Source organism: Anguilla rostrata, chromosome 15 (genome assembly GCF_018555375.3).
Source record: "Anguilla rostrata isolate EN2019 chromosome 15, ASM1855537v3, whole genome shotgun sequence".
Lineage (NCBI taxonomy): Eukaryota > Metazoa > Chordata > Actinopteri > Anguilliformes > Anguillidae > Anguilla > Anguilla rostrata.
This window is the reverse complement of record NC_057947.1, coordinates 18,058,012-18,079,924: the sequence shown is the minus strand read 5'-3', so window position 1 is coordinate 18,079,924 and position 21,913 is coordinate 18,058,012. Positions and strand designations below refer to the sequence as shown.

General features: G+C 42.5%; 1 protein-coding gene and 1 pseudogene across 2 annotated transcripts; one reads left to right on the top strand and one right to left on the bottom strand.

Moving 5' to 3' along the window:
* Nucleotides 1-256: 256 nt before the first annotated feature.
* LOC135240463 (very-long-chain (3R)-3-hydroxyacyl-CoA dehydratase 2-like) lies at nt 257-8,482 on the bottom strand. 2 transcript variants are annotated; one of them, XM_064309933.1, is made up of 8 exons: nt 8,375-8,482; nt 7,690-7,953; nt 5,859-5,976; nt 5,199-5,217; nt 4,757-4,845; nt 4,279-4,400; nt 3,353-3,531; nt 257-2,855 (listed from the first exon to the last, which is right to left on the bottom strand). In XM_064309933.1, the coding sequence occupies exons 2-8, from the start codon at nt 7,863-7,865 to the stop codon at nt 2,773-2,775; spliced, it is 786 nt and encodes a 261-aa protein (XP_064166003.1). In that variant the 5' UTR covers nt 7,866-7,953; nt 8,375-8,482; the 3' UTR covers nt 257-2,772. The 2 variants fall into 2 exon arrangements, with proteins under 2 accessions (XP_064166003.1, XP_064166002.1); XM_064309932.1 differs by lacking the exon at nt 8,375-8,482 and adding an exon at nt 8,196-8,335.
* Nucleotides 8,458-20,361, top strand: LOC135240465 (voltage-dependent L-type calcium channel subunit beta-4-like; annotated as a pseudogene).
* The last annotated feature ends 1,552 nt before the right edge of the window (nt 20,362-21,913 follow it).

Genomic DNA, 21,913 nt, shown 5'->3' with positions numbered 1-21,913 from the left:
TCTGTAGATAGTGCCTGTCTGTGCTGTTTGCTATATTCTACACCTTATGAAGACAGATGACATCGTCAGGCAATAAAAAATGCATTCCATGTATTAAAATTGCATTGCCTGTAGTGGTAATATACAGTATTTTCACATATTCATTTTGAAACTTTTGGATAAAGTTGAGGTATGTTTACACTCTGTATTTATGTATGAATGGAATAGTGGAGAGAGCCCTGTATAAAAATAAATACATAAATAAACACAGAAAACATTTTGTTTTGCCATTTTTAGTTTAGTACGAGTATCATATATTTCATAACAGCAATATATAAATAGAATATAAATATAAATATATAGATTTTATTATACAAAGACTGGTCTCATACTCTGGAGATGGTCCCATGCAGTGTGTAAAAGCTCAACACTTCAACGGCATCTGCAAAATGTCACATATTTGCTCTCTGATGGGGAGGAAGCAAGCAGAGGAAACTATTTTCATTACAGGCTCTAGTTCACACGAAGCCCTCGTACTTCTCAGGGGAAGGACACAGAGCATTGAAATCAGGACTTCACATGCTTAAATAATGATGTCGTAATAAATGTAATTTGCTTAGGACTGTAACTGAGAAGCCTCTGTTAAACTCCAATCATTGTCCATTAAACAGCAAGAAGGACTAAAAGAAATAGAGTAAGTCAGAGGTGAACTACCTACTCTGTTCTCAAGTTTTTTGTTTTTGTTTTTTGACTGAATCACTATTACAACAAAGAAACTCACTGGCTTTGGCTGGATTACCAACTAATACAGTGTCAGTTTTAAGCCTGCATCTGTGCTTTTATTTTTTTTTAAAGCCTGCTAAATGTTTTAAGGAAACACTGGACACTAGTGCTCATTCAGTTTAAAAAAAGTTATTTCATTGTTTAAATAGATTGTCAGGTTATTAAATACAGGTCATAAATAAGAGAAGACATTAATATTTACACAATAATTTTATGAATACATAGTTACTGCTCTGTTGACCCATAAATCGCCCTGCAACGTCAGAGAAGTTACAAACGTGACGAATGAGGAAAAAGATAAGCAGGGCCCGGGTTGTCCCTCAAGTCCATCATAAGTAGGTGCATCGGAGCAGCAGGAATGACTAATGAATGCTGAGCAAGCAGGCTGTTAACTAGGTGCAGAATGAGTCTGTACTTATACTTACGGATTAACAATTCTGCGTGTCTTCACATCATCTTTGTGTTGCCCCAAAATAAATTATTATATTTAATTCATTGATGGAAAAAAAATTACCCTCCTTGTGTCTGGGGCTTTGGGGGCTCTCTGCATGATGCCCACCATGTCAGAATCAGAATCATCTTCACTGATGTTCATTAAATTTCACAGGAGGTCCAGCCACAGACACTGTGCTTGGTAAGCATTATGAAAAGGATTCAAGTTCATGCTCGGTTAAAGGCATACTACACAGGAATTTTACCTTGAAAATATTTAGAATAACCATGCTCAGTCATAACTATGCACTGGCAATCTCTGTCTTCACGCACTTTCATAGAATGTCTGTTAGTCTTACAAATAACGTTACCTCCAGCTATCCAGCTAGATATGTTAGGTTAGCTAGATGGCGTCTGGCACTCAAGATGAATGAGTGGATGGGGTTGAAGATGGAGGAGACTTTATTGATTGTAAACACAGGACCACAGGAAGGCTAAAGAGATCCTGCATAGTATGCCTTTAACAGTAGCATGAACTGTTAAATGAATTCATACTTTGTGTGGTCCTGCTAGCTGAATGATCCATTAAGTTATAAATTATACCAACTGACCCCTTATGTATCAAATTATACAACATTACAAACTCATTTTCAATCACAACACATGGTCAACACTCTGAATTTTGGCACGCAAATCAAAACTGTGACACTACACTGAGACCACAATCAGAAAACATTGCTTCTGACAATCATAACAAAGAGCCTGGACTATGAACTGAGAGTTTTTTCAGCAATCAGGGTGACTGGTTCAAATATTAATTGGGTTCTACTAAAGAGTACTCTTGAAAATGTAATACACAAAGCAAAGGTACAATGCTATTAGTGAAGGAAATGTTGGCTTCATTACCATGAAATATGTAGAGCTGATGTCATCAGTGGCTCACTGGCTTGAACAATCATGGTGATTTTTACAAAAAAGCATGGTGTTTTGCTACGGATAGCAAAATCTTTTGATTGGTTAAAACAGTCACCATTTGACAGCACAGAGTCAATCCATTATGTTCATGAATTCTTTCCCCAAACAAATTCTGCCTTACTGGAAATGCTTCCCATTCTTAATGGATATAATTTCCCTGGTAAATTGAGAAGACCTCAAATGACATAGCAGCTCTTGTTGAGAAAAGTGCCATGTATCAACAAAGGACAGTGGTTATTTTTTACATGTACATGTTACATGAGTTGCTGTTGCATAAATGCAACAATCTCTCACCTACAATATCATATTGGCGTGTAGAATTATATCCAAAATCATAACCAATAAAGGAATCCTGCCTTTGAATGATTTTTTTAAATATACCATTTAAAAAATCTTTTTCACAGAGAAAACACCTTTCAGGAAAACAAAAACATTTTTTACTTAACTGTTTTCGACAAAGGCAGAATTCCACACAGTAGTCCTTTGAAATTTCCACTGTATTCCAAAGTCAGCCTATTTTGAACAGGGTGTCTTCCATGAGCAGACAGGCGGGGTTTGTTGGGGCTGTTTTAATTCCCTGTCAAAGTCTGATCTGTGCAGCATTTATTCCGCTTTACTGCGGTCCTCCACATGGCCCAGGACCTTTCGCCTCTGCCACAACATGTGGAAGTAGAGCTGTGGAAAGACTGGGCAGGAAGTGACAAGTGCAGCACATCAGCACTCATTTCAACAGCTCAAGGCCTCCTCTGTTTATGAGATATCCTTCTCTAACCAACCAAAATCACATAATGTGCCCTTTCTAAGTCACTGTGGGTAACATACACCGAAAAGGATAGTTTCATCCTATGCACCATATGATTTAATGAACATTGTTCATAACATTGTTATTCTCAAATCAGGCACGACAAGTCATATGACTAGCTTTTCCACACAATAGTCTCTCTACTTAATTTTCAGCACTGCAAGAAACCTCATTGAATGAAAGGTGAGCACAGTGCATGTGGTAGTTGCATGTGCCACCCGTTGAAAATCACTACAATTGGCCGCTTACATGTAAGGAGTCCTTATGTGAACTTAACTTTACCATGCTGCCTGGTGTTAAATACAAGCAGTATAATAAATACATAATAAAATATAATAAAATGATTAATTTGCAGCATAAATGTGATTGCCGGGTACTTACGGGGGATGTACGCAACCATAGTGATGATGAGGAAGGTGTGGTAGCTGAAGGAGAAGTTGTAATTGTTGGGCAGTGTAACGGAGTAGAGGCCAGTCTTCTTGACGTAGGGGAGGGCCGCGTGGATGGTCAGCAGCTCACCCGACACACCCATGGGGTACAGCACAATGAAGAGCGTGTACCTGCTCAAGCACACAAGGTGAGGCTAAAATACACCTGTGCCTGGGTATAAGTCTGCATAGTGCCGGCACAGCTCCCCCAAGCACTTTCTTACAATTATGCAATTTTAAAAAATGATCAGCACCTCCATGTATTGAGTTACCTCCCCCTTAGCACCTCCAGGGAAAAATTTCTGGCACGGCCACCGGATATAGTTGACTGCCGGCTAAATTTTGAGGCTTCATTTTCTCATTACATGTGACCCTTCATTCATAAATTCCATCCACAGTTAAAGGGACAGGTCTCTTTCTGCAATTTTTAAATATTATTTCAGATTTAGTGTATGTTTTAGATTAGTCCAAACAGTGTGTGAAATGAAATACCTTTCAGATGTTTACAGAGGTTTCTGATGACCTGCTGGCTTTATGTCTGGTTAATGGGCACTCAGGAGCTTGTGGTCACAAGTAGGAAAATACACTTCATGAAACCCCAAAACAGCTTGTACAGCAACATTTTGCCTCTGGAGGTTCTATGGGAGTATATTGTCTAATTATTCTACAAAAAATGAATATTCCCGCTTTAGAACCTTCAAATGTCCCTATACCAGCCACTGTACATCTGCAGAACATCAGTAACTTGTGTGAACATCCAAAATATTGTCTAACCCTAACTGCAAGCTAATCATGAGCTTCCTTATGGCATCATCTTGACCCATTTAGCATTCAGGTGCTCTTCAGACTCCATGTGTAAAGCCAGCTGGACGGCCCTACCTGGCCCACTTGATGAGGTATGGCAGGTGGTTGAGCAGGGTGAAGGTATAGAAGGAGTAACGAACGATCTCGGTCATGGTCCAGGCAACCACAAAGAGGAGAACACTGTCCTCATTCTGAACCTGACAAAAGAATAATGCAGTGAGTCAGAATGAGAAGGGAAACAGATATTCACAACACTGTCTCTCAGAAACAATTCCTTTGGAAGAGGTTTTACAGAACCATTTTAGCCAGATGAGTATACAACTACCATTTGTCCTTGCCACAGCAAATACAGAACAAAAGCAACTAGACTAATTTAAGGATAATTTTGAAGATTAATACTGCTGCAGGTGCACACAAAGTAAAAGTAAAGATGTTCAAATCTTTCTAGTTTCTGCTAGGAGTACCTTAAGCAAAGCCGCTTCTGCAGAGATTAAAAGACAGATCAACGCATACTGAGGAAGTAGCATGCTCCTGTGTGACATGTGTCGCTCACCTCTCTCACGCTGTGAGTCACAGCCCAAGTGAGGAACACACGGGACATCACCTGGAACCCCGTCAGGACCACAGACGAGGGCACAATGCCTGCCAGAAGCACAGGAACACCCAGATGCATCCAAAAACAAGCATATGTTACAGGAACGCGTGGCTGAACCAAAACACAACATATCCCAAGAACAGCTGGGCAGCAGGTGGTGAAATGTGTCAGTATGCAACTGGAGATTGTCTGAATATCAAAACAGTCAGATTTATCCTTCAATCTCTGTAAATCAGGTGTGAATGGTTCCCTAAAACAAGGGAATTTCAGTCTCTCATAAAATTAGCACTAACTGACTCACTGACAGAAGAGTCTTTCACATGGCAGTAGGTGCAAAATTGTATACTGGTGTGCAGTTTCATATTCTTCTGTAACTAATATGAAATGAAACCAAACTTACCAATGGCACAGTGCAATATCTGCAGAGAAAAGGAGAGGAGAAAGCACTTTAACTGAAATATAATGTAAAAATTAGGATTCAAAGTTCTGCGTGTCCTTCTGGGAAAATAACACTAGCACACACCTTGGCAAAATATGGCTTCTTGAACCCAGATTTTAGCGGCTGACCAAATTCATACAAAATGTCCATGACAGTGATTCTGACTGATTCACTAAAGCTGACACTCACAACTCATTATGTGCAACAAAACCTAAAGTAAAAAATTATATCTTTTATGATACACAAAAGCATTGGACTCAACCAATAATTCACCTTAACACTGACTTGCAATAAATATTACTTTTTTTGGCACTCTGTTTGTGACAAATACCTGTATTTATAAGTTACAGTTACGGACAAATCTGGACTGAATCCAGGCCAAGATATAATTTATACTATATCTTATACTACATCTTCACAGTGGTTTCCAAACATAAATAAATTCACTGTGCACCACAGATTTTCTTCTTACAGGCATACCAAACACAGTTTGATACAAGATGAGTCACAGAAAATGTATTCACTAATTAAATGGATCATAGGCTTGAGAGCTCTTATCATATTTGTGTGTTCTGAGTGTGGTTAAGCCACAAAGCATAGCCATGGGCCATCAGGACTCACCTCCAGAACGGCTCCAGTCTGGAAGAATTTCAGAGGCTTTTCTATGGAGTAGTACAAGCCATGGAAACTGCCTTTGGCGAGATATGCGCGCACCAGCCCTACAGCGATGACCAGCCACCTGAAACCACCCATCTGATGTTAGAATACAGCCAGACACTGACAGCGCCTGAGGGTTCTGCTGATTCTCCCAGGAGATACTGAATATCTGCCTGAACAAACTGACTTCTACAAAACCCAGGAGGTGATCTGTATGGACTGCATTTTGGGGTTTACCAGAGCAAATGTCAGGAACAAAAAAAGCCTACAATTATAGATCAAAAAAGGAAGACCAAATTTTGCATTTAATTTGACCACTGACAGATCTGTCCACTAGGCAACAGATAATATAAAATTGTTGGTTTATTGATAAAAAAAAATAATGAGGAAAACTGTCTATTGAAATCACAAAAGAAAAGCAGAAGCCAACAATCCGTTTTCATTACAATAGCGTGTGTTCTCTTTCTATAAATAAGGTAATCTCACTCGATGCTTATTTGACAATAGATAACCAGATAATATAGAGACTGAAGGATACAACACATCAGTCTGGGGCTTGCATTTGAATTGGGGAATGCTATGGGAAAGACAGTTTGCTGCAGAAATGTTTTCTACACCAGTAGGGCCATTTTTACTTTTGGACCAAGCATATAAAACATTACTTCCGTGCAGGGATGGGGAGAGATGCTGTGCAGTGTGGTACTTATGGAAAATAAGCAAGAGTTCCAGTTAAATTCTCACAATTTGGCCATCTAATCATACCCAGATTGTCTCAGTACATCCCCTCTTCCTGCCTCTGCTGATGTTCAGTGTGGTGAGCCTTCTAGCTCAAAATGGTTGCTGTTCAGTAGCTATACCACCTATGGGAAGACTTGACAGTGGTCACTTAGCCTACTAGCTACAGAAAAAATGACCACTACAAACTAGACTTCATACTCACTCAACCTAAATTTGTCGAAGGTCGGGCTGTCCAGTTTTGACAGTGTAAATGAGTTTTGACGAGTCTAACTGCTTTCGCTCAGAGATAGTGTTGTGACTACCTATGATGTGTGGATTGATTAAACCAGCAACATTGCTAGCTAACAGCTAGTTTGGTATGTCTGTAGCTACATCATTGTAGCTACGCTTAGTTCAATCGTAGTAAATTAACACCGCAAATCAGCTATCAGGTAACGACCACTGAATACCGCACTGACACAGACCGGAAATTGTAACAGTAGCTAGCTCGTTTCAGATCAGTAAGTGGATTCGTTTGATGTGGTGAGCATTCTCACAGTGACTGTAACCAACCAACCACACACAAGATGAAAGCCCTGAACTAGCTAGATAGATGTTAAAATAGGTACGGCTAATTTATGAAAAAGTCTTTCGTAATTCAGGATATAATGATACATAAACCGCATTTTATATGACGTCCTACTAGCACATAACGGTACCATTCGATTAGTTAAGTTCGCTATTGATGACTGGCCCAAACGCAGTTACTGACAGCAATGTCAAACAACATCGCTATTTAGGATTAGTTAATTATCAATCGTCAATTTAGTTAGCTGACGGTAGCCTCTTAGTGAAGGTGCAGCGCTTTCAATTAATTTTGAACCGTTTGATAAATTAGTGTGGTTAGCTAGCGTTAGTCTAGCAATCGACTGGAAGCTGGATGTTAGATGGCCGGTAGACTACGCATTTGTGCATGGCAGCAGACAGTTATTGGATTAACACTTCTAGCTACTAATGTGTTTTAAATAACAAATACCAATAGACTAATTTAGTTTGCTCATTTGTGTTAAATACATACCCAGCTGTCATGACTACATTGTATATGACCAGATACGCCGTTGCCAGCGCTCCTGCTGGTTCCCTCTTGCGCCGGTGACCCACATCGTTGTGACCAGCTTTACTGGCTCTCATAGACGTTGGTGCTGACATGACTGCAGACTCACAAACTGATCGCTGTCTTGCTCGTTCCTTCATCGATGCAGGAAATGGGTTGAAGCCGCCATACGGTGTGCCTTTGCCCCATCTTAAAACCCGATGGCGTCCTTTCGCCAAGCAGCGACATCTGTGGCGACATGGAGTGCCTACGGTTTTTAGTTGCTAATAATGGTGATGTAGGTTAGGACATTTGCTGTAGACTAGCTAAAGTAGGCCTACCGAATGCAGCTAAGTTTTGATGAGCGGTAACAATTTAACAGGTAGGCTATCCACTAACTAAAACGATACGTATTGTAAAATGTTCGCCGAATTCTTTGCTTAAATGTCTGATAACCACACAATTAAACTTCATTTTACATCTGCAAATACCTGTATTTGAAATGCTTGTTTCAGGTGTTAACATATGGGTTCAACTTGTAGCCAGTTAGTTAGCAGTCAAGGTCTAACAGTATTTCCTCTGTGCTACAAATAGTTAATGTATACTGTGGCCCTGCGCTTGGTTACAATCAACGATGTGTCCTCTTACTCGCCTAGGCCTAGCTACTCACCTGTCACATCCATTAAATTTTACATCCGTTTTTATCCGTTTTACAACTCTTAGCTGAAACCTGATCCCACCTACACGCTCTGGAGCCACACCCACCCCTCCCCACAAGCGTGTCATGCCCAGAAATGTCTGAAACACATTTTTTGGAAGAATAAATTCAGGCAGAGGAGCATTCATTTGGCAAATGTGTGCAAAGACAGAGGTTGCCAGTGCATAGTTATGACTGTGCATGGTTATTTTATAATATTTTCAAAGTACAAATTATGCCTTTAATAGTAGATTTTCATTCTGGTGAATAGTTTTTATAGGTTGTGGCTGGATATGATTAATTAAGGATCTGAATTCAACTATTTTTCTGGAAAAAATTCTGTCTTCCCTTTATATTGGTACATGTGGTAGTGGTTTAAATACACTTACGGGTAAACTTAAAGTGCTTTTAGAGATCTTGCAATAAAAGGCAATATAGGCTGAATACAGCCCATCACAACAGAATTTAATTCCTCAAACATGTTAAAACATTTCCAGATTCATCTTAAAAACTACAATAGTGGCCTACAAGTGAAAAATAACACCAGATAAGAATTGGTTTTACTATAAATTGTACATTAATTTGCAAGTTTTATATATTCAACATAGCCTCTCACTGTTCAATTAGTATAAGCAGAACATTTTAAACTTTCTTGGAGATGTACTGAAATGGCTTGTTATGCATCACTGTCTGATATGGTCAAGGTGTCTCATTTGGTCAGATTTCCTTAATGGGGTTCATATGTTTATGATCAGTGGTTTAATTTGTAACGTTGTATTTATTGACCATTGCATTAATTACATATTATTCACTCTCATATAAATGTATTACAATTACTTAATGTTATGAGAGTATAATGAGATATAGGAGGGATAGAAAAGGAGAGAGACAAATGAGAAAGCAAGAGCGAGCAATGAAAAGATGGAGAAGGAGAGAGAATAGATCGATAAAAAAACACTGCTCTCCAGGCACAGACCCACTCGCCGCCTTCTTTACTTATAATCAAAGGAGATTCGCAACCAACCTGACTGGAGAGACGTCCATCCAATCAGCAGCTGGTCTGTTGGTCATGTGACCAGGCTATGACAGAGGAGGGACCCATTCCTGCTCTGTGTTTGGAAGGCAGATGAAATAATGCCAGGGTTTCACTGCCTGTTGGGATAACCTCACTGTCTTATCATGTGAATCAACAGCCTTCAGGAAAAGCGGATTCCACCAGCAAACACATGTAAACATCTTCCCCAGTGGTTTACACATTTTTTGTGGTTGATTCCTATCCATTTTTATTCACTGGAGAGGTGCATATTGGATTATAAAATCTCCATGTACGACAATTTATATCTGCATGGATTTGAAGACTCAGAGGCGGTGAGTCTCGGAATGGCATGTGTGTCTATGCAGTGTGTTAATGGGGGTACACTTCATGCATGTGGGGTGGGTATTTTTGTACATGATGTATATTTTTTGTGAGTGTGGGAGGGTGCACGGTGTTTGGGGGGGAGGGGGGGGGAGTGTGCGTGTGTATGTGGGGGAGGTCTGGGTATTTAATAATGTGTGTTTGTGTGCATGAATGTATGTAGGGTATGTGTGTGTGTGCTTGTGTATGTATGTGTGCATGTTTGTGTTTTTGTATTTATATGCATGGTGTGTGTGAGTGCGTGTATGTGTGGTGATCCTTTTGTTTCCACATTTATTTAGCCATAGACATCCTTTGTCAGCATTTCAGTCACGCATCTCTCAAACTGAAGACACGATCATTTTAGTCTGTGTCCGTGGCTTGCTACAACCAGGGCTCTGCAGTATTTTTATACAGTTGGTCTGATTAAATGGTTTCTGCATGGATGGATGTTCTGCTCTGGTCTGATTTACAGGGGTGGACAAACGCCAGATTAATCCCTGTCTGAGAAAATGCTTACTAAAGGTGTGTGTGTGTATGTATGTGTGTGTGCGTGTGTGTGTGTAAGAGAGAAAGAGAGAGAGCAATGTGTAAGTGGTCGTGTTACTGTACAGGCTGAATTATGCTCACATTTACTGAAAGACTCAGTCACTCGTGTTTGTAATGGTAATGACAGGGTTAGAGTGGCCTAGTGTGTTATGGCACTGACCTAGTGGTTACACTGACATCTTGTTTCACCAAATATTGGGTGTTTGCCTTCTTTATGTGCAGTAGCAACAGAGCTAATAGGCTGAATGACCGTACAGACAAAGTCACAGTGAGATACACTAACAGAGTAATTACAACTTCAGCCCCTAATCAGGACCCACATTTGACAGGTTTCTGTTGCTGTATGTGGCTGTGTTGAGTTGCCTGAGGCTCAGCTGGGGTGAAAAGCTGAAATGGTTGTGCTCAACCTCCAGGGCTCAGCGGACTCCTACACCAGCCGGCCATCGGACTCGGATGTGTCTGTGGAGGAGGAGCAGGAGGGTGGCCGGCAGGATGTGCAGCAGCAGGCTGCCCTGCAGCTGGAGAGGGCCAAGGTGATGCCCTCTTCCACCCTGTGGATGACATAAACAACCTCATTCAACACTTCAAAAATTGGACTTCCCAAAACAGAGCATGTTTCTGTGCCTGCACGGCATCCAAACAGCACACGATGTATTAAAGAAAACACACCATCTCCAACTCAAAATGGCATGATGTTGTTCAGGGTCTTCTCTCTGATCTCCTCTCCTGCTCAAATTCTAGCTCTTCTGACTGGAGATACCACATTTTTGCCTTTGGAAGGGAATGCCTTTGCTGCATATTCATTTTCCAACATCAAAAGATAAATCTCTCTCTCTCTACAGACAAAAGCAGTTGCATTTGCGGTGAAGACCAATGTCTATTACTGTGGTGCCCTTGATGTGGACGTTCCTGTGCCAGGAACAGCAATCTCCTTTGATGCCAAGGATTTCTTGCACATTAAAGAGGTAGCATTTCCTCTTCGCTGCACACCTACTCTCCTTTGGAGTGGCACATGCTCTTATCTAAATGCATATGATGCTGTCTTGCTGTTTGCTAAGAAAGAAGGATAACTTTCTTGAATGGTGTGATTGGCTAATTTTGTCAGGAGTAGGTTTTCGCTAAAGACAGCCAGAGTTCCTTGGGTAACCACTGCAGTATTTACCCCTGGCGACTTGCCAAGCAGTCACAAGCATTCATCAGTCATCATCAGTGAAAAATACACCTGTCCTGCAATGTACTGTACTCTGTATTGTGTGAAATCAGCTGGTGTGTACAGTAGCAACACAAGAGGCACATCTGGTAATTCCAAATTGTGTATAAGAAGAGCAGCAGGGTGAAAAATAACCTAAAACAGTACTATGCCATGCAGTAATAATTCTCTGTGTCCTGCCATGCAGAAGTACAGTAATGACTGGTGGATTGGGAGGTTGGTGAAAGAAGGCAGTGAGATTGGCTTCATCCCCAGTCCCCTAAAACTGGAGAAAATTTGTATCCTGAGAGAGCAGAAGCAGGGCCGTCTTCATGGGTAAGGCTCTGGGTTTCTGGGTGGGGTGGTGAAGGCTGGGACTGGGGGAGAAACAGGCGTGTATCCATGGGTAATACAGTGGGTTTGGGGAGAATTATGGCATGGTGGGGTGGGAGGGATGCATCCTTCTGTGATCAGACTAATGCCTGAAGTTTAGCTTTTTGTCTGGCTTGTTAGATTAGGAAAAAGGCTAATGCAATGTTCATTCTCTCCAGAAGAGATTGTGAGTATATTTTGGTTTTGCAATATTTGTTATTGGTTAGACATACAGTATGCTAACTAAGCATGTGTAATTTTATTGCACTGACTGGGTAGATAGCTTCACCCATGATGATGCTCGTTTGTCTACCCCCATGCTGATATGTGCCTTTTTAGAGTTTATTTTGTGTGTTACATGCCATGTGCTGGTCACCAGTGAGCAACTGTGTAATGAAATGCAATATGACAGTACGTGACAAAAATAATGCTAACACGAGCGTTTAGTTAGTGTATGTGAGGGTAGCTATCCAGGTAGAACACCTGCAAGCTTGCTTACTAATAACATGATTCAAGCAATTACCTGCTTTTTAGCTACTGATGTAGAAGGATTTGTGTTCACTGGAGTACGTAAATTCACAGTGTAATGTACTGTAATCATTTTCCAATTACCTGTTAAAGTCCCTGATGAGAAATAATTTGTCTTCATAGAGGTGGAGAAAACATGTTTCCCCAGGGGATGGGAATTTTTATTGCATCCCTTGCGAGATGTAGTTACACTAATTTTTGTTTATCACATAGTAGTGCTGTGCTTTGTTTTCCTCAAATTTAAGGAATACTATGCAGGATTTTTACCTTGAAAATGGCCATGTTCAGTCATATTTATGATGCACTGCAATCTCTTTGCAAGCTTCTCCTTGCAAATATGTGATGCTATGTCTGTATTTCTTCTCAGATGTGTTCAGGATGTTTTTGGGTGTGACTCTCTTTTCTATTTGGTGAGGGATGGGTATGGCTACAGAGCCTGTGGGGTAGGTGCTAGCTACTGCAATGGGAAAGGTGAAGAAGCACAAGTACAGTAAAGCAAAATGACAAGCTGACAGAGCTTATTCAAAAACCATAGTCAACCTTGGAATTACTTTTTCTCAAATGTGACAGCTGAAGTTCATCAAGGGAATGCAAAGCAACGCAAAGTTTTTTCTGTTGGATCTTTAAGTAACATTACCTCTAACTATCCAGCTAGCTGTGCTTGCTGCACTCATGGGTGTTTCCTGCCCCCAATGGAGGTGAGGCTGGAGAAGACTTATTTGATTGTAAACACAGGACCACAACGAGGCTAAGAATCCTGCATAGTATGTCTTTAATAATATGATTCGCTAGCCTCTCATTTATTCTGTGCTCTGGTTTCTGAAACACAGTAACACTGTGCTCTTGTTTCTGATGCACGGTAACACTGTGATCTGGTTTCTGATCCACCGTAACACTCCTGTCTGCATGTGTTTTGTGGATTTGGAGAAGGCATATGACTGTGTTGCTCGGGGTATCTTGTGGGAGATGCTGTGGGAGTGTGGGGTGCTGAGGGTTGCTACTGTGTGCCATTCGGTCCCTTATGCTCGGAGTGAGAGCTGTGTTTGCATTCTTGGCAGTAGGTCAAGCCCATTCAGTGTGGGTTTCAGACTCCACCAATGGTGTCCCTCGTCTCCCCTCCTGTTCCTGGTATTCATGGACAGGATCTCGAGGGGCAGCTGGGACCTGGAGTGTGTCCGGTTTGAGGACATAGGGGTGGCATCTCTTCTGTTTGTGGATGTTCTCGTCCTTTTGGCCTCATCGTACTGTGACCTGTGATGAGCACTAGTCTATACCTGTTCGGAGTTGAGTGTCATGCGGTTGGGATGGAGATTAGCACCTCCAGGTCTGTGGCCGTGGACCTCTCCCGGGAAAAGATAGCTTGTCCCCTTTAAGTGAGGGGGAGCAACTGCCCCAAGTGGAGAAGTTCAAGTATCTCAGGGTCTTACTTACGGGTGAGGTTAAAAAGGATCAGGAGATCGAGCTCCGTATAGGTGCAGCAGCTGCAGTAGTGCGGGCATTGTATCAGATGGTGGTGGTGAAAATGGAGCTGAGCAAAAAGGCAAAGCTCTCGATTTACCAGAAGATCTTCATTCCTACTTTCACCTATGGTCACTACCTATGGGTAGTGACTGAAATAGTGAGATCGCGAATACAAGCGGCCAAAATTGGAGTTTCTCCACAGGGCGGTGGAGCTTACCCTCCTTGATAGGGTGAGGACCTCAGCTGTCTGGGAGAAACTTGCAATAGCGCTGCTGCTCCTCCATGTTGAGAGGAGTCAGTTGCGGTGGTTCAGGTATCTGATTAGGATGCCCTCGGGGAGCCTCCCTTTGGAGGTGTTCCAGCACGTCCAGCTGGCAGGAGACCCAAGGGCAGACCTAGGACACACTGGAGAGATTATATCTCCAGGCTGGCCTGGGATCGCCTTAGGATCCCCTGTGAAGAATTGAAGGAAGTCTCTGGGGAGAGGGATGTCTGGGCTCCTCAGCTTGCCCTGTTGCTACCGCTACCCTGACTTGGATTGAGTGGTTAGAAAATGGATGGATGGATGGAATAACACTGTACTCTTTGCTCTACACAGTGGTAAGTCAAGTGGGAACTCCTCCTCCAGTCTGGGAGAGATGGTTTCCAGCAATGTCAGACCCAACCCTTCTTCCACAGGTGAGTTTACTTGCAGGACAGGCTGCATTTGGGGCTGTCATTGATTCAGCTGTCCATCAAGAATTATGCTGTCCTTATATTCTAACAATCAGAATGATAATTGAAAATTGAAATAGCCTTCAAAGAGGGTTTGGTTAGGGTACTCCTACCTGTTGGAGTGGTTTAAAACTTTAATCTCAGCATGAAACCAAAACCATGGAACCTGGCAGATGTTTGGGTGTTCATTAAGGCTTGAGCACAAAACATCTCCTGTTAGCATTCAATAAAATAACTTTTTTCCTTCTTTCTCTTTATAGGGAAACAAAAGCAGAAAGTGGTGAGTATGAAAAATAAAGTGTATGTATTGTATATTTCATTAAATTTATACACCTGCTGTGGGACTGCTTGCACTAATGCACCATCTCTGTTTAATGTATTGGACATAAATATCCCACTTTATCATCAAATAATTAATGATGATCTGACAGTACATCATTCAAGTAACAATTTCAAGTCATTCCAATTTTCCAATTTAAATTAAATAATTGCAAATTTTATGTAGAAAAGACATGTCAAACGAAAAAAGACAATAACTTAGCTGCTGTGATTCAAGTGTCTTGCTGTTTGCTAAGAAAGAAGGATAACTTCCTCCAGGTTGGGATGTTCAAAATGTACCTGTGATTTTAAAATGTACACTTGCAATTGTAATGGTGGAACAGCCATGCGTTATCTGGCTAACCCCTGCTGGTTGATGGTGGAACAGGCTGTGCTTCACTCAGTATCTTCCCCTGCAGGCTGAACTCATCCCCCCCTATGATGTGGTCCCCACTATGAGGCCTGTGGTTCTGGTCGGACCATCGCTTAAGGGATACGAGGTAGACAGTGCCTCTCTCTCCCTTCCATTGGCTAAGTCTATAATTACATGAACATTTCCCCTTCCCTTATGATCACACAAACTCTTTGGCAATTGTAGTAAAGCAATATATTTGGCATTCTGAGTGCTTCCACATTTCAACCATGTATTGTGTCTGGCTGAGCCATTGGGAATGAATGGAGCTAGTCAAACTGTCATCATTTCAGAACGCTTTGAATGTGTACCGATTTCCAATTTAATTATCTCTCTTTCTACATCGCTTTCTCCCTCTCTTTTCTGTATAGGTGACAGACATGATGCAGAAAGCGCTTTTTGACTTCCTCAAGCACAGATTCGATGGCAGGTGAGGTGTCTTTTTGGCCCTTTTCCTGGCAAAGCTCTTTGCTGGCTGGGCTCTGAGCTGGCTGGGCCACAGAGCCATATAGCAGATCGCTGAGACCTTCCTTTGTGTTTATAAGCGTAAGGTACTTCCATTCCTCCAGGGATCAGTTTAATTACGCTTTATCTAAATGACATCGGCTTAGTATAATAGGTGGATAATTACGCAAGGTCAATGTTTGAGAGAACAAATAAAACCTCTTGCTCAAACCGTTCCATAGACTTCAGTGCGTTGGTTTGTACTGTAGCTCTGCTAGATTAGGCTGAAATAAGCTTGCACAGAGTGGAGTCGGAGGATGACCTTTCATATGCTGCTTTCACGTACAGTCCATCGGCCTCAAGCAGCAGTGGTGGCTGCTAGATAGCTTGAACGTGGATCCCTAAACAACTGAACCCTTCCAACCCCTGGGTGGCGCAAGCGCCAATTGCACATCGCCCTGTGGAATTACCAGCCATGGTGGGCACTGGCACAGTCTGGATTCAAATTTGATCCAAGGCCTTGAGGCTCATCCATTCACCACAGCGTGGTTCCTTAACCATGAGCCATCCAGCACCTCACATAAGGATGAAGTCACCATATCATTTCAGTAGCTCTGCATTTATGTGCAGTATGTTTTTTGTTTTCTGTTGTAGAATATCTATAACCAGAGTCACAGCAGACATATCACTAGCCAAGCGGTCAGTTCTGAACAACCCCAGCAAGAGGGCCATCATCGAACGGTCCAACACCAGGACCAGCATAGGTAAGCCCAGTGAACACATTGCGTTTACATTCATTTATTTAGCAAACATTCTTTGCCAGAGCAATTGACTACATAGAGAATAGTGCATAAAATAAGGTTAGATGAAAATAGTATTTATTTTCAACTTTGTGGCACCTTCTGTAAGGTTCAACTAGGCTGTTAAATAAAGTCCATGTTTTTATGTATTCAGCAAGTACTGCATGGATTTTACACATGTCAGTGTCAGAGAACCATTGAGCACTGTATTTTTTTTCTTCTATGTGTATGCTGAGTGCCACAAGTGAAATTACTTAAGTGAAAGCTTTATTCTAAAAGACTGCCATTGGGTGATCAGCACACTGAATATGAGCCAGGCTTAGGTGGCACTTCATTATATTTGATTGTGTGAGTTTAGTGTGGATGGGCGCTCATTTTTTGTCTCTCATAGCTGAAGTACAGAGCGAAGTGGAGAGGATTTTTGAACTCGGCAGGTCCTTGCAGCTGGTCGTGTTGGATGCCGACACAATCAACCATCCAGCGCAGTTAATGAAGACGTCCCTAGCACCCATCCTCGTCCATGTCAAAGTGTCCTCTCCAAAGGTAAATTACAGCGCCTTTTTACTGGCAATTTGTTGTCAGTGCTGCCCTCTCCTGGATGCATGCGGAAATGAACACTTTTAAACCACGTTGCTTCTCACATTTCCTCACTTGACTTGAGTCCTCAGTTGTATTCTCATTGGGTAATAACAGTCTGTTTTAGTACAGTTAAAGGTCTTCTATTGTTGGAAAAGCATCTGGTAAAATCAGTTTTAATGTTTCTGAAGGAAGTCCTTAATATTTGATTGAATCCCAGAAGCTGTTTGTGACTAGTTGGACAAACTGAAAGAACCCCCTGCCCTTTCTGCAGATCTTACTCTCGATGAGTATGGATGTGTCCATCTGTCTTTTACCTGTTTTTCTCAGGTCCTGCAGCGCCTCATTAAGTCCAGAGGGAAGTCCCAGAGCAGATACCTGAATGTGCAGCTGGTGGCAGCGGACAAGCTGGCGCAGTGCCCACCGGTGTGCTGTCTTACCTGCAAGCCCCACCTACTGCCCTCCCCCCTTTCCCTCATGCTCCATACTCTATGATTGTCATCTGTCCTTTAGCTCTTTTAGCTCAACTGTCAGCCACATAGCCCTTACCCTTATCCTTGTTTTCAACACTCACTCATTTCACTAATCTCACATAACTCACTAACTCATCCCTATCTCACTCACTCACCCCCAACTCTCTCACTCAGCCCCATCTCTCTCACTCACCCTGTATCTCTTCCTCTCACTTAGCCCCATCTCTCTCACTCACCCTGTATCTCTCCCTCTCACTCAGCCCCATCTCTCTCACTTACCCTGTATCTCTCTCTCTCTCTCTCTCAGCCCTATCTCTCTCACTCACCCTGTATCTTTCTCACTCATCCCCTATCTCTCTCACTCACCCTGTATCTCTCTCTCTCTCTCAGCCCTACCTCTCTCACTCATTCCCCACCTCTCTCACTCACCCTGTATCTCTCTCTCTCTCTCAGCCCTATCTCTCTCACTCATCCCCTGTCTCTCTCACTCAGCCCCTGCTCATCTCTGCTTTTCTCCCTCTCACTCACAGGACATGTTTGACATCATCCTAGATGAAAACCAGCTGGAAGACGCGTGTGAGCACCTGGCCGAGTACATGGAAGCATACTGGCGTGCCACCCACACCTCCAACTGCACCCCGCTCAACCCACTGCTGGGGCGCAACCTGGCCCCCACCGTGCTGTCCCCCTACCCCGCTGCCCTGTCTGGGTTACAGGTACACACCCATCCCCTACCCCATCGCCCTGTCTGGGTTACAGGAACACACCCATCCCCTACCTCACCACCCTGTCCGGGTTACAGGAACACACCCATCCCCTACCTCACCACCCTGTCCGGGTTACAGGAACACACCCATCCCCTACCTCACCACCCTGTCCGGGTTACAGGAACACACCCATCCCCGACCTCACCACCCTGTCCGGGTTACAGGAACACACTCATCTCCTACCCCGTCACCCTGTCTGGGTTACAGGAACACACCCATTTCCTACCCCGTCACCCTGTCTGGGTTACAGGAACACACCCATCTCCTACCTCACCACCCTGTCCGGGTTACAGGAACACACCCATCGCCTACCTCACCACCCTGTTCAAGTTACAGAATAAAAAGGACTAAAGCAAATTCATGAAGTGCTCCAGTATCACAGGATAGATTTTTAATATTTTGTTTAATTGTGATGTTATTACCGATGTGATGCATTCCTCCTGCAGGGCCAAAGAATCAGAAGCAGCAACCACACAGGAGGCCATTCCCCTATCAAGCGTCGCAGCCTGATGACATCAAACGAGAACTACCAATGAGTGTGTTCACAACAACCACACCCACCAATTCTCTGGCTCTCAGAAGGCGAAGGAGTAGGTGCCATACAGCTATACAACTATGACAAAGCCCATTCTGGCCCCTCCCACTGGGACCACCCCTCTCTGACTCTACCTAGGCTGGCTCCTGCTAAAGGAAATGCTCTTTTCTCTGACTTCGCCCAGTTGGGTACCTTGTAGTATTCTATTTGCTACTGAAACTGGAAACCTCTCGCTTTCATATGGAATTTCTTAGGATGGAAACTCCAAATCAGATAAATTAATAAAAAGGAATGACATGTTTCATTTAGGGGCAGATCGGCCCAGTTTGGTAGTTTAGAAAAGGCAGGTTGGCCCTGTGTGGTGGGCCAGATAGGAGCAGTTTGGCCCAGGGTGGTGGGTCGGAGAGGGGCAGTTTGACCCAGGGTGGTGGGCCAGAGAGGGGCAGGTTGGCCCAGGGTGGTGGGTCAGATAGGGGCAGTTTGACCCAGGGTGGTGGGCCAGAGAGGGGCAGGTTGGCCCAGGGTGGTGGGTCAGATAGGGGCAGTTTGGCCCAGGGTGGTGGGTCAGATAGGGGCAGTTTGGCCCAGGGTGGTGGGTCGGAGAGGGGTGGTTTGGCCCGAAATGGTGCGTCAGAGAGGGGCAGTTTGGCCCAATCTGGTGCTGTCTCTGATCCTCAGTGTCTCAGTGACCCTCAGGTGGGTCCCACTCTATATCATCACAGGGACTACAGATGAAAAGGAGCATTTCAGATAACTCTAGGTCAATATGCTGGGTGCATTAACATTTATGATATACATTGTCCCTGTCTAATAAATAGAGAACTAAATGTGCCAGCAGGAATGCCAACGTACATAAATGGACCTCAGTGAATTCTTTGCTTCTCCTGGACATTTTATATAGCTGAGAGTTGTATTTGTTTTTTTTCCTGGATTTCAGGTGATTCCACCACTTCTGTTATACATGTGCGGGTGCAGGTAGAGCTCACAGCAGCCTGTGTCTACTAACCCTATTTGGCAGTCCTGGCGTACCAAATTGAATTTGAAGTCATTTGGTTTGATTTAGCTGTTGACTTTGTTTTTTCCCCTAAGGATACACAGTTTACCCAAAGTTACCCTCAGTATTCTCTATAGGCATGCTGTTTAATGAAGGAAGAATAAATAAAAAAAATGACTATGCAAATGTGTGCAGTCATGTGTCTACCTGTTACCCAGCAACGCCCAGACATTCAAATCTAATTTCAGAAAAGCATTGTTGTGATGAAGATGTTTTAAATGGAAATTCAGCTCTGCATGCATATATTGTCTTTTATTGTAATTTAATATATGACATAAACTAGATTTTATGGGAAGTGGATATATATAATTTAAATCTGGTTCAAGTAAAATCTTTGAAGTACAGTACATAAATAAAGCCTTGTATATTATTCTTCTGTGGCCTTACAAATATTTATTTCCCCACAATGCAGGTTTTCCTCAGTACATAATCCCTGTGTGTTTCTATTATTTTGAAGTAAACTCAATTTGTGCTTTTTTGTTACAGCTGATGTGGATCGAATCACTAAGCTGCTCAGGCTTTGCAAGCATGAATGAATGTAATAACCAAGAAAATGAAACTGATCACCAAAAGAGAATAAGAATGAATTCAAAAAAGTGTGGTGGTGAGCCACTGCTTTACATTACATTATGTCTTTGTTAGAAGGCTCAATTGTCCAGAGAAACATAACATATTTACGTACAGATACTGTCCATTTACACAACTGGATACTTTACTGAAGTAGTTAATGTCAAACATGTTCAAGAATGACTTAAACCTTCTCCCCTCCCATTTTACTACACTTTGGCTGTACTGCTGCTGAGCATTTTGTACTGTGCATAGTACCGTAGGCCGTTTCCCACACCACCTGTGTTTCCCTTGTGGCTCAGTGCCTGCCCTGCTAATCTGTGACATTCTCTCAGGCATTTGTGTTAATGGTGTGAGAATGTTGGACTGGGTGGCGGCGTAGCTGAACGTGGGCATTGTTGAGATATGCCCAGTTGCCCTGTCATTCAGCTGCCTAATGGGACTTCTCTAATCTGTGCTGTCAGCACACGTGCCAGTCATAGCGTTTCTCCCCTGAGATCTGACTGGAAGCCAATTGTTAACCCTGACAGTTGTAGGTCACCGACAGTTATTGTGACAGAAGTAGTAATGGACATAACTGGCAGGTATTTGATGGTATTGTTAATTTAGGAATGCCTAAGTCAAATATATAGACATTTTTGTCCATCAAAATGCATGCCATGATTTCTCAGCTCACAACAGTAACTCACAAGAGTAGGATGATTATGCTGGTTCAAGTGTAGGAAAGAAACACGGAAAAACTTCATACATTAATCACTGAAGCTATTTAAAACATGGCTGGACTGAGTATTTGGTTTTTGGTTAAATTTAACTAGAATTACAATCTCTTGTTTCTATTTCATGATATTTAACTCTCGCTGTTCCACTCAGAGGACTGTCACTATTGTGCGTGTGGATAATGCTCAGAAAACTATTCTCTTTTTTCAATGGCAAATCTTGTATATAATGTGCCCAGGGGGATGTAGTATGTGTGTGTGTGTGTGTGTGTGTGTGAGCAAGAGAGAGAGTGAGTGAAAGATGAGTGTGCAAGAATAATAAAAGAACAACTTGGCACTGTTTGTGACCACTAGAGGGGGACAACAGAGATTTGAGAGCACAGGTTTATCCGTCACCATTGAAATCGACTGCACAGATGTTCTTATGCTGAGTATAAGAACATAGCTTGTATTTCAGGTTTACAGTACATCACTTATTTGAAGCCCCGTGTTTTGCTTTTTCCCCAGTTTTGGATGCACAGTTTAGTCAGCCCTTCAATTTAAAAGAGTGCAGATGAGACTTATTTATATAATCCTCACAGTTGGTGATTGTGGGGAGATCAATCAGGATCTTACATGCCGAATATGAATAATGCAAATGT